The sequence below is a fragment of the Notamacropus eugenii genome, chromosome 7, assembly GCF_028372415.1.
Source record: "Notamacropus eugenii isolate mMacEug1 chromosome 7, mMacEug1.pri_v2, whole genome shotgun sequence".
In the NCBI taxonomy this organism is placed as follows: Eukaryota; Metazoa; Chordata; class Mammalia; order Diprotodontia; family Macropodidae; genus Notamacropus; species Notamacropus eugenii.
The window spans coordinates 143,117,562-143,133,499 of record NC_092878.1 but is presented as its reverse complement, the minus strand read 5'-3'; the positions used below and the strand labels follow the sequence as shown (position 1 = coordinate 143,133,499).

At 37.8% G+C, this 15,938-nt stretch overlaps 1 protein-coding gene across 2 annotated transcripts in view; it reads right to left on the bottom strand.

Annotated features, from left to right (window-relative positions):
- Nucleotides 1-780: 780 nt before the first annotated feature.
- Nucleotides 781-15,938, bottom strand: part of MAPK10 (mitogen-activated protein kinase 10) — a 162,507-nt gene continuing 147,349 nt past the window's right edge. Inside the window, exons 14-15 of one of the 2 annotated variants that reach the window (XM_072622756.1) lie at nucleotides 15,334-15,411; nucleotides 781-1,681 (exon numbers count right to left, since the gene is read on the bottom strand). In XM_072622756.1, coding sequence (XP_072478857.1) covers nucleotides 1,665-1,681; nucleotides 15,334-15,411 — 95 coding nt within the window. In that variant the 3' untranslated portion in view covers nucleotides 781-1,664. The remainder of the gene's footprint in view (nucleotides 1,682-15,333; nucleotides 15,412-15,938) is intronic. The other variant, XM_072622755.1, reaches the window with a different exon arrangement.

Sequence of the window (15,938 nt, the reverse complement as noted above, 5' to 3'; positions counted from 1 at the left end):
GGCTTTTAAAAGGGATTTGTATTGCTATCACTATTTTGCAGCTGTAACTTCTTCGCTAAGTTACTGCAGATGCAATTATCTTTATTACCAAGATTCACAACCAGCTGTGCCTTTCATCATTAGGTTGATAGGTCAAGATTATAAAAACTGTTGGGAAAAAGGGTATGGGGGTGAGGAGGATCACAAAACAGCTCACAGAGAATCACTTACATCTTTGTGGGAGTTCTCACACACATATCTGTAGGGGCATGCTACATTTCTCAGATTTCACCTTAATCTGCCATTCTCAAAGGGAAAAGAATTGTTTTTGTTAAAATAGAAGTCCTGGCTCGGTACATCACTGACTGGATACGGACAGCATCTCATTCATGGATAACAAAATAGAGAAGATTTGAAGTCATTAAGGAAAGGATCAATGCTGGCAATAGTGTATTTCCTACAATCAGGTACCATGGAGAAGACCCATCTTTTTTTTTCTCATGGACAATGTTACTGCCAACGTATATACGCTGGATGATCCCAATTCAGCAGGAGCTTCCTGACGCAAACATTAGCCAGTAGATGCTAGCCACTAGAAAACGTCCTCTCATTCATGTTAGTTGAGAAGCTCATGCTCTGGGATGCACACCTGACCTCTACAGGAGGAAGACCTGGCTTCTCTCTAGGGTGCTTTCCTTCTATGATACTCACACATCTTTCCAGCCTGGTCCATTTTCACACCTGCATGACCTTGTTTCCCCTCTAAAACGGCATCACATATATCCTCTCTACAAACTGGTGTACAGATAACATTTTAATCAGCTCAAATTTGGATGCTACATTATCTGTAAGTATCTGAGAGTGCTCACTCACAATATTCCCCTTTTACAAAGCTTCTTATAAGACATACAACTTAATTACAAACTGAACAGCTTATATGCTGGCAAGATATTACAGATGGGTATATGTCATAGTAAGAGTTCACATGAAATGGACCACTGAGTAACACAGTATGTACTGTATCTGGACAGTGCTAAAGACTATCATCTCTAGGTAAATGCCGTGCTGTGTGTTTAGAGACACATGTGGATCTGTATCTACATCCATCTGACTAGGCCAAAAGGAGCAGGTAGATGCAAGACAGACACACATGCAGGGGCCACTGTACACCTTGCCATGCCAGAGAAAGGGTGGGCGCAGGCTGCTGGTTTGGTAGCCATTCATGTAGACTTTATGGGAAAAGGTGTCTTTAATCGTGTGCGTGTGTGTGTGTGTGTGTGTGTGTGTGTGTGTGTGTGTGTGTTGTTTCTGCAGTAAGCATCACTGGAAGAAGAAGAAGAAGAAAGCAGAGCAATTATAAGTTAAATATACATTTGGGCTGAGTTGCAATACATAACTCTGCAGAAGTAGCAAGCTGAAAGATTGGTTTCCATTTTAGTTTTGTTTTCTTCCTTCCTGTTTTCTCTTAATTATCACATCCCACACGCACGTTGGTGCAGCTTTTCAGTTTCCTCATCTTCTGAAGAACGCTGGGTTTCGCAGGCAGGCGGCTAGTCACCTGCAACAACCAAGTGGTCCTGCCGAGGTCTCCAAGCTACTATCAGTGTCAGATGCCAGGGTCTGGTCAGTGGACATGGAGGAGATGTCGTTGACAGAAGAGGATGGAGGGAGGCTCTCGCTGCTGTTCACTGCTGCACCTGCGCTAAGAAAATGAACACAAATATGACTAAATCTGGAATCTCAAGGAGCCTCACCAGACTTTTCAGAGGGAGTTTCTAAGGAAAAGAAAATATCTAAGGAGGAGGTCATCTTGGGCTATGGTAGCTTTGCTGATTTCCCATCTGGTCCAGGCTATCCACAAGCTAGACTGCGGATATCCACTGGCCGCTCTCCATACTGTCAATGTGATAAAAATACAGAGAGTAGGATTTGCTGCATTAATAAATATATCAAAGGATCTAGGTTATTCTCAGGATAGAGCAGGAACCATTCACTCCTAGGGACTCTTACTGCAAGGAGAGCTTTCAATACATCTGTTTGAGGTCTGTACAAGTGTTTTGCCTCAAAGGTTAAGCTTATACACTCATTCATGCATTCACTGGCCATCATTCATACATTCTTGCAGCCCAACTAAATGGCTTCTTCTCTAAATTTCTCAGAGGAAAGATTTTCTTTGACATCAGGAAGTATGAAGTTCATGCTAGTCCTAGTTCTGGTGTTTACCTGACAAAAAAAACCTCTCCCTACCATTGGGGAACAAGGCATCAGAAGACCCTTGTGTTCTATCTTCCCCCCAAAAAAATCTTGGAAAGTAGGTTTGGCTGTCTAAATGCAGAGCACCAACCTTGATCAATGGTTTATGACTAAGATAATCCCCAAGAAAGAAATGGTCTTTCTGTAAAGCCATAACCTACAAACAATTAAATCATCGCTCTTTTTAAACCCTTTATATATGTTTTACTCTCATCTCCTTCAGACAAAAGAAATTTTGGGAAAATGGTTCTTACTGCCCAGTGAGTTGGAGGTGAACACTAAATATCTTGAGAGGTTATTAATATAGATAAATATTTTACCTTATGTACACTATAGCTGTCCCAGGTGTCCAATCATTCCACTAACTCAGAGGGAATCACAGTCATCCCACTTCTAACACCAAGTTGTCAGGGAATTCTCTCAACCAAGAGGAATGAGGTCTCTTGGGAAAAGTGTACCCATTAGTAGGGGTCCAATGACTGCAGGTCAAAGATAGGAGGCCAGACTGAAGACAAAAACAATTTTTAGCATTCTAAGGTAGGCTACTCTCAAAAAATAGCAACTTTGGTTCCTAGTATCCAGAATTGGTTTTAATAACCTTTCAGGCTTCCTTGGAGTATTCAGTTAATCATTTGCATTCTGTGACAATCTAGGATATGTAAAAAAAGCTTTTCACAGGAAAAAGAGGAGTAGACAAAGAAAGGAAATCAGCCAAGGGAGAAAAAAGTTAGTATTTGGGATGTAGCTCACAGGATTGATCACAAGAAAACATCCATTTTCAAGGGCAGGAGACAAAGAGAAGTGACCAAATATTTGAAAGAAGTTCTCCAAGCCAAAGTTGCAAAGTCTTTTATCCAAGGACAACAAATACTTGTTGAGAGAGTGGATGGGACTGTGTGCTTTACCATGTCCTTGCAAAGTCTGTTACATTTTCTTTTTCAATAGAAATTGGGACTTTCTAATATTATGCTACCAGGTGGGTGGTGAATTCGTCCATCAAGATGCTGCAAAATAATTGCTTCCTATTTCCCCCCCAAATATTATTCCCATACCTTTCTACCTATACAAAAGAAGTGCATATCCTAGAATATTAGATTACATAACAAGAATGGGCGAAAGAAAAGAGAGAATACTTTTTGATTATTTATATACTTTCGTCTAGACAGACTTTTTCCATTTAGTATGGCTAGTCACCAGGAACCCTGTGTTCCAAATTTAGTATTACTTTTGATTTACCAGCTGCCTTTAAGAAATTCTCATCTTATTTAACTGTAAAAAGAAGGGCTGCATGGAATACAGAAATCAGAATATTTGTTAATAACTTTGAGAATCTCAAGGAGATGATGAACAAAAATATGGTCAAATAGGGTTATTAAATTATTGAAGAAGATGGAACAGGAACATTTACTAGAAAGTATTTAAGTTCATAACAAGAAGCAATAACCCATTTGTCCCAGTTGTAGTAGATTGAAGGACTTAGAAGAGGTTTTCAAGAGAGCTAGACCAGCAAGTGATGCAAGAGTTCTTTATTTGGCACATTTGACTCACACAAGTGAAGGTGGGAGAATTAAAAAGACCTTCAGGGGTAAAATCACAGAAGGGAGGAGATAGAGATGACAAGAGTAAGAAGAGTTCCATGTTGCTCCTTTGTACTGGTGTTTCTAATTTCATTTCTTTGGTCATTCTTCCTTAGCATATGTGGAAAAGTGGAGTTTTAAGTCTTAACAATGCTGCACAGTAATCCCTGTAATAGAGCCTAAGAACAGACATCTCTAAATCTAGATCAATGGGCTTATACCACAGCCCTAGGACAGCCCAGTCATGAAACATTTAAGGATCATGGGGTTTATAGAGAAGAGTGGAGTCTTGCTGAGACAAGTATAAAGTTTCTAGCAAATGTGACCCTTTTCTGAAAGCTTCCAGTGATTCATAAGATAACCCCCCATGGGGAGGAGCTACATAAGCAATGTTCCATATGAGAGAGGAAGTGACAGATAGGAGGAGAATGCATGTATGCAACAGAGAGGTATCCTGTAGCAACAATTGCTAGGCTCTCCAAAATAGGTTTTTGGACTATCACAATAATTACAAAGAAGAAAGGGAAAAGAGGAGGTGAAGGAGGGAGGAAAGGATGAGGATGATGAAGAAAGAGAGAGACAGAATGGGAACAATTCTTTCAGGATGACCTTGTTTGGCTAAATCGCTTGCTGAAGTCTCTGAGGCTCAATTTCCCTCCAAATGTATGGCATTGTTGAGGTTGTGCTGCTTGCAGACCTCCGATATTCTCCTCCTTCCACAGTGTTTTACAAATGAAGCTGACCTCTAAATTGGTGTTGCACTTGGATGCCATGTCTTACTAATGGGACAGGATATTGTACATTTGGTGACTAACACACTTTTCAAAGTCCTTTTGGCTTCCTTGTTCTTGAGACTATGTTAATCAAACTTCTCTAGGAAATGGCAATGTCAGAATCAGTCTTTATTTTGACCATTTCCCATTTTTTTCGTTGAAATCTTCTGCAGTTGGTTGGAATAAGTGCATGCAGTAACTTCTTAATTTATTCTTCCAACCTGGAGCTGATTTTTACCTAGCACTAATTAAGTCCAGTTAACACTAATTTGATGTTCTAAACTACACACAGAATATGGGGTCTAAAACAAATGTTGTTGACCAGTTGTACTCTATGTATTAAGATAGAGCTAATTTCACTTTTTTTAGTGTGATTTTTGTTTTTTAATATGTTCACTCAGTGCTCTCTGACTCTTCTTGCAGAAAGTATTCATTGTGTACAAACCTATGTCTTCTGAGGCCTTTGATCGCTTCAATTTCTGTTCTCAAATTGATTTACCCTGCTTTTCCATGTTCCTACCTCTGGCCCTGAAGTCACAATAGCCAAGGATAGGTCATATTCACTTAGTTTGGAGGATCTTATCACATTCTTTGAAGAATTTCTCTCCTTTATTCTCTGTAGATGTTGGCACATAACCTCATAATTGTCTTTAAAATGACCTGTTTCCTAACATTTATCATTTTCAGCACAAGGCAAGATGACCAACTGTCCCATGAAATGGTTTTTCTTGCTGCTGCAATAAAACCACATCTATTCATTCATTTTTTGTCTCTCTGAGAATGTTTGTTTTGTCCTTCCATTTAGCAGGAAATTCTGTCTATCTTTGATATTTCTAACAAGAAATTCAATAGGCATATAGCTGGATTTGATCTAATATGTGATTCTTAGAACCATCTACACCCCTTTCCCACATTCTACCTCCATGGCTGAAGAAATCAATTTCATTGTCTGCCACATAAAAAAAAATAATCATCTAGTGGTCACCTTTCTTATGGCAAGCCTCTATTTACCAGGCTGATCCTTGAGCAGTAAACATGTGACATCACTGGGTCTAAACTTTTCCCATTTGGTAGAAACCTTCAGAGTCCGCACACTGCTGGTACAGCTTTCAAGAACGTATGATTATGTCCATGCCACAATCAGACATCAGAATAGGATTCCTGTTGAGGTCCATTTAAAATGTGCCAACACAGGATTTTTAAAAATTGTTTTAATAGAAACACTATTGAAGATTAGTACAAGTGACTATGGTGACTTTTTCATATTTAAATGAATAAACTATATTAACACTTTTTTCAGTTACTAAATATATAAGTTTCAGTTACCTCAGGATTCTTTGTCCATTGTATAAGTCATTCTTCCTCTTTCATTTTTTTCTCTTCAAATTGTTTCATAAAAGTCTTCCCAGAGTACTTTGTATTTTTCATATGCCATCTCATTGCACTGTAGCGGTCCATTATAATAAGGTGACACTACTGACCCTTTCCCCATTCTTGGGAATTAGGGTCATTTACAGTTTTGTTTAATTACATACGACACTATGGAAAATCATTGAACAAAGACCTCTTTTTGCTTTTGGTGAAAAATGTTTAGGATTTATTCCCATCAATTATTTTTGCAAACTTTTGCTGCATTTGCTGGATTGCTAGAGGCAATGCAATGCAGTAGAGAGTTCTGGCATGACTTTAATAGGTGGTAATATTTTCAAGAGTAATTTTGAAGGAAAAGCTTTTCAGTCTAATTTTTTAAGTGGTAACAATTCACACCCCACTGAATGAAGACATTTGGTTCTAAATTTTCTGTTTAGCTTTTTTCTTGAAATTAGAAATTGAAATTAGTGGTTTTCCATACAGATGTAATTTAGTACACTGAATTCTGGAATTGTTTCCCAGGGAATATTTCATGGAAATTTTGGGGGTTTTTATGTTTTTTTTTATTTTATGGAGATGTAAAGGACTTCTCCAGATTAGTTTGGCTGCATATGCTACCTGATACTGGAATAAAAATATTGTTATGTGATTTGTCCATTGCTGAATTTTGTTATGCTATATGTTTATAAGCAAGTTTCTAATGCCCACTATGTATGTAATTATTTGCTATATATTGGCATATGGAAAAAGTCATTGGTACCACTTTCATTATAGGGTATCGTTTGCTGTGATACTGCACGTTTATTGCTTGCTTTGATATTTTAAATTGGTGTTGGCACACATACAATCTCCACAAAAATTGGGAGCTGTAATAGTTGAGTTCTACTGTCATGTATTTACAACTGAAAATCTTAGACACCTATTAATATTAGGAATAGGCACAGACCTTAAAAATGAGTATATTGTAAGGGTATTGCACAGAAAGTTTAAAGTCTCAGAGGACTATGTATGTAAGGCCATTAATATTAAGGGAGATGAAACAACTCAGGGGGTTTTTCTCGTCATACTTGGAAATTCTGACCTGCTGAACTGCCAAAATAAAACTCTTAGAAATATGACTGTACCCTCAAAAGCCATTAACCTCATCACAGCCATTAACATCATTTTTTTGAAGTGATTTCTGAGGTCTTTATCTTTCTCTGAAAGATCAGGAATGGGTGAGATCAGAATTCGGTGGGTTGTACCTTGAGTATATTCCATATCCTACTCATAGAATGAGAATACACATTCCACTTGCTGTGTTTTGGTCTCAACCTATCATTCTACTCTTTTGGTACTAGGGAGTCACCAACATCAAATATATCAGGTCCTAGTCTAGAGGTTGGCAGAGCTTCAGTGATGTTTGATGTTCACTAGTACCTCTTGGCTGTCTCTTCTTGGAAGTCTTGGACTAGTCTACATGGATTATCAAAATGTTCTAGTTAGGTCAAGTCAAAGAGTGTTTATTAAGTGTCTACTATGTATTATTAGGCAATAATATTAGGCAATATTCTAAGCACTGGAAACACAAAAAATTGCAAAATCCTCAAGGAGTTCAAAATCTAATTAACTGGCTTCTTGCTTGCAGTGCCCTGTTAAAATTTTGCAAAGCTTGGAATTGGTGTCAATCAGTACTGACATTCCGGTTAGTATTGAAAGGTATTCATCACTCATAGTGGTGGCCCTAAAGAGCAATGGAAAGATATGAATATGGGTAGGCTAAGACAGTTCAAACAAAATAAATGGATGGACACTACATCATGGTTCAAGATGTACTGGATTGTCAGGTTGGCAGCCAATGGTTCTAAGTACTGGACTTGTATAGCGGATACTATCATGGTCCTATATCTGAGGCAGACAAAGAAAATACTTCTTTCATCTTTCTAACTAGATTTTATGTCTGAGTTCATGCCTTAAATATCTTGGCAGCATTCTTTCCAAAGGTCAGTGGAAAAAGCAACTGGAGATATAAACAACCTGGAGGCATTTTTATGCCTTGATGAAATCATTCTCTCTGGTAAGACAGTACAAGAACACGAGGAGAGATTGATGAAAGTCTTGTGTTGGCTGGAGGAAGCTGGTCTATACATTGATAAGGGTCAATTCTGTAAATTTTCTATTAAGTATGTGAGACATATATACACACACATATATGTCATATATTATATCCCATCAAGGTGTAAGCATGGATCCAGAGAAAGTATAAATACTTCTTACCCTTACAAAATCTTAGAAACTTAAGAACTCTTCTGGAATTTGATAGTACAAATTTGTTAAGAATTTATTCATATTGTTAAATCACTGAATTACTTAACTCATACATATATTATTGAAGAGCCTCAATGCCAGAAATGTAGAAAAGACAAAACTGATTTAAAACCTGCAAAGCATTTTGGACATATATAGACTAGTGTAAGAAAGCCTTCAAGGACTTAAGCAACTGTCTTTTTCAAACATCAATATTTGCTTATGCAAATCCACACAAGTCTTTTTTTTCTCCACATAGATGCCAGCCTGGAATGTTTGGAAGGTGTCCTGTACTGAGAGGTTATCATCAAAGACCAATTGTATCCACCAACAGAAGGTATCCTGACAGTGAGACTTATTACCTTATCCACAAACTTGAGTTCCTGGCTTTCAACTGGGCTACCACTGAAAAGTTTTTGGAATAAAAAAACTACAAGTATGGACTGACATCCCTTGATTTATTTTGACTAGTACCAAGTTGGAGGCCACTTGCCAGAAATTGCCACCATTCAAAATTTATATGACAGATCTAGGAAGATGAATACGGATGCAGATTACTCACTCATAATGTTACCAGACACTGTGGTGCAACGATAGTGGAAGGTGAGAGAGCAATCTGTGACATCCAAGGAGTTAGAATGCAACCAAATGGAAATGCAGCTGAGAGTTTTGGACTTGTACCAGTTTGCCAAACGTATATGTAAATCTTTTACACATTGGTCTAAACATACTTGGTTCTCATTGTCTGCAGATAACTAATGGACCAAGTGATACAAACCAAAGAGCCAGGAAGTGATCCAAAAAATCTTTAGTTCTAGTCAGCAGGAGGCACCTTACTGCTAAGCTAATGGCAGGAATTGCAGATGCAGAATGGAGTATGGTATCAGACTGTGGCTGATTATTGCACAGAACAAGTAAGCAGCCAGGGCTGCACAGAGCTTACCCACCCAATTGTCATGAGTATCTTGCATAATAATTTTGGATAGATAGGTCAAGAAGTACTTTAGGGATGGTAACAAAAAAAAAAAACAAACAAAAAACCCAGATTTTACTGACCCAATATGGCTACAGATGTCACCAAAAAAAAGTGTGAAACTTGTGTTTGATGTGTACGAAAACCTTTACCAATTCATGCTGCATGTTTGGTGAATATGAGTTCCACCAAGTCTTTGGAATTTGTATTGACTTTCTATATCTAGAAAAAGTTAGAAAAGATAAATAATTTATTATTTGTGACCGACCATTTTAAAAAGTCTAGAACTACTCCTCATCATTCACAAGGAAACCAACAGCCTAAACATTTCAACTGACCATTGTTAAACATTCTGGGGTCTCTCAAACCAGAACAAAAACCTCACTGGATTCAAACATGTCACATCTAGCATATGCATACAATTTTGCCAGGAGGATTTAAACCATAATTGCTTATGCTTATCCAAGAACTGAAGACTTGTATTTTGGAACTTCAGATGAAGCAATGACTCAAAAACAGAATATTTCTGATTTGAGTAAACAGCTGAAAGAAGCCTACAGATAAGCCGTAGTTTCAATACAGAAAATCTCTGGCAGAAACAAGAGAAGATATGGTTCAAAAGTACAATATTAAACCCTTTAACAAGAAGATCTAGAGTTCTGTTGAGAAACCTTTGCATTAAAGGGACTCACAGGTTAGCTGAAAGTTTGAAAGTAACCCATACAATGTGAGTGAAAGACTGGCCATCTTGGCTGTTTACAAAACAGCACAGGTGAATGGACTATTCAAAGACTATTCAACACATCCACTCATTGCCCATTGGAGAGTTAACTGAATCTTTCAATAAGCAGGTGAAATGACAAACTTTCACCTCACTGAATGCCGAGCAAAAGAGACTGTTCAGTGATTGTACATAAACTCTGAACCAAGGCAAGGGTGCGGAGAGTGAGGTCCCCACTGATGGAGACTATGTGACCTTTTATAAGGCAAGAGGGAACCCCTCTTTCTTGCCCAGAACTGCTACTTTAGAGATTCTCAGAGGACAGATACACAGAGCACAAAGCTGGTCCCGGTTATTAGCCCAGGTGTAGGCAAACAAGTCTATAATGACCCTGATGGTCAGCCCGTACCATACACTAGCTCAGGTGTAGGAATGAATCTATCAGCCAGGGATAAGGAAGCTAAATACAATAGACCAATCACTAGATGAATTTATGATGCTATTGGTGAACCTGACAAATATAAATGTATCCAGACAACAATACCAGAAACTGACATGAAGTGTGCGTTGTGTACAATTGCATATTTATCATAGCACATATTAATGGTTTGAGCATGCTTGTTTTTATTTTTCAATTATGTTCAACTGACTATATTTTATACTTTGGGTTGTATACATGCCATAGCAACGTTTGTTAATCATTTTCATTTGGGGGGTAAACGTTAATGCCAGTAGATAAATTATAACTATTTAAGGTTTGCAAGACATTTTATACATATTTGCTCTTTGAAACAACCTTGTGAGATAGGTGTTATTATTCCCATTTTATAGATCAAGAAACTGAGGCTGAGAAATTGTGACTTTCCCAGGTCACAAAGCTAAGTGTATGAGGTAGAATATTGTATATATGTGAGCATTCACGTATACATATAATCATATGTATATATAATTTTTGATTGTATTGTTATAGCTAGCTAGCTATTCTTTGCTTTATCATTTATAATTTATAGCTGTGTACTATTGATATGCTTCTACCAGCTCTATGCATGAAGCAGTTACTACAAAGCTTCTGCCCCATCAAGTTCACTTCCACAATTATAACAGCTGATAGAGAGATTCACTTCCTAACAGGCAAGAGACTGGAACAATCCATTGCTGGGCTGGAACCCAAAGGTCATTCCATAGCCCTAATCTTGCTCCTCAAGGACTGAGATGATAGAGAAGGAATTTCTGTTCCTGCTCTTAGTTTTCAGTAAATATACCTTTGTAAAAACTTACTGATGTTAATTGATTAAGTGATAGTGAGGCATTAATCACTAGGTCAGTCTTAGGAAGAAGAGGTAGTATTAATAGGTACTAATTAGATGATACTGAAGAAATAGCAAGTAAATTATATTGGGTAAAACATACTGGAATGGGAAATTGGGACTAGAAAGATCATCTCAGTTCCTCATGGTTACCCTCCAAACCCAGAAGGGGAGCAGTAACCTGCTCTGGGGACCCAACTTTCAAGTGGAGTTCAGAGAGTCATAAGGTCTTCCTGATAGGGTACACTAAGTTCAAAGGTTTCTGAATTCAATGATTAGGCAGGAGATTTCATAGAGGGAGATTTCCTTACCAGACTACTGCTTAGAAAAGGGAGTGAGCCACCAACATGACTTCACAGCTGGAGGACTGGAGTGACATCATGGGAGACAGGACATCTGGACCTTGCCAACCCCTGATACTGAAATGAGTTACTTAATGTGGGTACAGGGTGAACAGAAATATTTCCTCAGTAGTCTTCCAATGAGTCATCACCTTCTGGGAAAAGTCTAATGAGGTATGTGAGGAATTTATGTTCTTGTATTTGATCACAGGGTCAAGTAAATCCTTTGGATCTTATGCATTTTCTGTGATGGGTGAAGAATGGCTAATACCCATATTGTACAATGAGTACTTGAAGGTGAGTCAGGAACCTATTCCTCACATTTAGGAAAAACCTAAACAGGACCTGGGTAGCTAAGTAGCACAGTAGATGCAGAGCTGGACCTGGAGTCAGGAAGACATAATTCAGATCTAGCCTCAGCCATTTAATAGTTGTGTGACCTTGGGCAAGTCATTTCACACTATTTGCCTCAATTTCCTTATCTGTAAAATGAGCTCAAGAAGGAAATGGCAAACCACTCCAGTATCTTTGCCAAGAGAACCCTGAATGGAGTCATGAAGAATCAGACACAACTGAAAAAAATGACTGAACAGAGACAGGACCTGTGACAGAAGCATATTTAAAGATTTTCCTGAAGGACTCCAGTAGGAGCAATGAGAAAAGGAGAAAAAGTGGCCTTTTGGGGTTAGACTCTTATGAACAAACCTGGTCTCTCTAAGCCTAGAGTCTTGGGGGCAAGAGAAAGGGAGAATGGAGCTTGGACCAGATTTAAGATTATATGAGGTCAATTACTCTATACTTTTAAGGTGAACTCATTGAACACATAATTATTTAGGAACACAGTTTCAGTGGCCGAAGCCTCTTTTCTCTACTTTGTAGCATGAAGTGAGCAACATAAGAATTTTCATTTTACTTACTAAATTAATTACAAATTTGGTCAGTTATCCAGCTATAGATTCTGATCATGTTCAACCTTATTAAAAAAGGAATACATTTGATATAAGTTAGTATGCTATTTATATATAGAATAGTATAAGATTTATACAAGTTTCTGGGCTGAAAATTCATAATTATGTTGAAAAATCCATCATTTCAGGAAGAAATAAATAACTTAAATTATTTTAAAATGTTATTCCATGTGAATGAACTTGATTAAGACAGTACACTAAAAAGGGGGTGAGCAGAAAAGGAGCAGATGTCCTGTATTAAGTAAGGATTTTTTTTTTTTGCATTTTAGGTAGAAATACTGTTAAAAACAAATTCTCTTTCATTATTTGAATTACAATGGGTAATTATTATAAATCAATTCAGAAAACAAGTAGCTATGCTGTCATTTGTAAGTAAATCATTATACAAGTGAAGTCTGATAGTGAGAGAAACACAATTTATTTAGGTTGACTTTTTTCAAAATACACATCATGGGTAAAAACCCATAAATCTTAGAATCATCTACTAAATGGTAGAGGTACATTCAGTTTTCCCTAGTTACATTTAAAAAACCAGAGCCAAAATCCAGATATAATCACCATGTCCTCTGAAACAGTGCTTAACTGGATGAACTTATATCTCTGTGGTCAGAGAAGCATGAAGGAGTAGAAAGAAAAAGAGTTTGGGGGGTCAGAACACCTGAATGCGAATATTAGTGCTTTCATCTACTATGTGACCATGGATGAGTAATTTCTTTTCTCTGATTCTCACTTTCCTCATTTGTAAAAATAGTGGCGATGAACCAGGTTGCTGAGAATGGTGGAAAGAACAAGAGTTTGCATTAAATCCAGAACCAATGATCCGGAGTCAGAGGATTTGGACATACTTCTTTGGATATGTCACTAAACCATCCTGGGCTGAATTTAGTTTGTTCATCCACTCAATGAGGTGGGTGGCACCAGATGGCTTCTGAGCACCCTTCTAGCTCTGCAATGACGACCCTTTGACTCTGGAGTCAGAGAATCTTGGCTCAAATTTTGCCTCTGACATTATCTTTGTGACTAATTCACTCAAGTCCCTCTATCCGAGTCTGTTTCTTCAACTCAAAATAGATGTTGACCAGATGTCCTTGGAGGTCCCTGCCAGCTCTACATCTGAGACCTATGGGTCTATGACTAGATCATCTCTATACTCCCTCCTAAATCTAAAATCCAAGGATTCTGAAGTTTTTGTCTTTGACTATCATTGTTCCCTGGCAATCTTTCACAATCTGGGAAATGGACATTCTTGATCTTCTGGATCTTGCCCATGTGGATGGTCAGGCCAGATTTTTCCAAGGGCTTACAAACATCTTCCAGGAGGCTCTGCAGCGACATCTGCACAGGAGATAATCTAGAGCCCCACCCCCCACATAACGAATCCCTCTTCATCTCATCCTTCTCTCACATGGTAACGAATACATCTGGGGAGCATACATCTCCCTTCTTATGACTCAACATTCATAGCTAGTATAAATAACAACACTGACTTGAGACAAGTGGTAACTTGAGGAAACATTTGGCCATCCATCCAACATATAATATAGCATTTGGCAAAACATGCAGTGGGGAGAAGGGGTTGATCCCCTCCTTCCCATAGCTGATGTAATCATATAAAGTAAGGGGCAGATAACAGAACTAAGGTAACGTCAATATGCTAATGAAGTGCAAGGTCTGCCTATACCCTGCCATAACATTATGAAGGAGGAAGAAGTTCTGTGATTGAATTGAAAGCACAGCTGGCTAAAGACTGACCATGACCTTGAAGGCCTTTCTAGAAGGTAAGCCTACTAAACCCTGGAGACAGTTCAAAAGTTGGAGAGAATTTGAGACACAGTTGAGAGCAAGGAGAAGGAAGACATGTGTCTTCTACTCTGTGGAGATATAGACACGCTGAAGAACAGAGTTCCATGTAGGAAGAAGCTTCTGGTAACAAGAAAACAGCTGACTATGGATTAAAGAGAGAACTAGCCCTGATAATTAACAGCCAAATTATGGATATGTTGAGGCACAGATCCAATAAGCCCAACTGTGCAGCTGAGACACTATGCCTGGTGGAGAGCAGCAGGAGGACTCGATAAGAAAAGATACTGGGGTCCTGTAGATATTAGGGCATGTTATCTCAATCAAGTATTTTCCTTACATATGTTCCACCACCACCATACTCGGACTTTATGATCATTTATCCCATCGATGCTGTGTCTTGGGAAAAGGGTTTCCTAGGTTACTGGGGAAAGGGGTGTAGAAGGGGATATTTTGTGAATACTAACCTTAACTATGCCTTTTGAGAAGATACTTTTGCTTTAGAAAAATATACATGCCTATTGGCAAAAAGTAAACTCACTAGGCAGGGCTTATAAAGCAATAATTTCAGGAGTACAGACCCACCTACTCAAACTAGGTAGTAGTCACTCCTGTGGGACCTAAACATACAACCTGTGAGTGCTGAATGGGGAGGTAGCTCAGAGGAGTTGTTACATAAATAAGTATAACACAATTCTATTATAATTATATATAAAATATACATTTTATATAACATATAATATTTAATATGGTTTTAGAGAGGTAGTACGTGACCTTGAAAGGTTTTAAAAATGCCTATTAAATTGTTGGGTTTTTTAAACATTAGAACCCAATAAAAAAACCAAACATCACGATTAAAATAGTTATGAGGGCACTGTCATCATGAGTCCAGTTAGTTAAGGTGCTACAAATCCTGTTTTTCACAAGCATTTGCCAATGGCAGACAACATACAAAACAATTAATTATACACTGGGCCTGAGTACCTGAAGGAGAAGGTTGTCCTTTTACTACTCCATTTTTAGTCTTTTCTTCAGAACTCATTACTTCCTTATAGATCAGCTCTGCAAGAAATAATTGTCAGGGTAATTGCTTTTTGGTTCAGGTTTCAGAAAAATTTATTATTCAATGACAAATGACATTTTGATGCAATGGGGTAAAATTAAAATTGAACAGCATTTCTTTTTGTACTATTCCATCACTTTCTTCCTATACTTTACCAGCTCTGCTGAAGTTAGTTATTCTGGCACATTTCTTTACTATAAATATCTCTTTAAGTGTTCAATCCTTGACCTTTTACCTTTCAACATTAACTCCGTCACTCAACTTATTCAATGAATTATTATTTATTGAGAGTCCGTTATATGCAAGGCACTTAACCTGGTAATTTGTGGCTAATATGAACAATAAGCTATGATCCCTGACCTCAAGGAGCTTACAGGACTAATAACACTTTCTGATTTCTTCAGTATTAATATTTCCACTGCCAAGATAAATCAAAACCCTTTGATATCCTCTCTTTTTGAGGAAATCTTAATTTATATAAATCCTCCACATTTTTACATAAATAGGACACAGAGGACTTAATTAA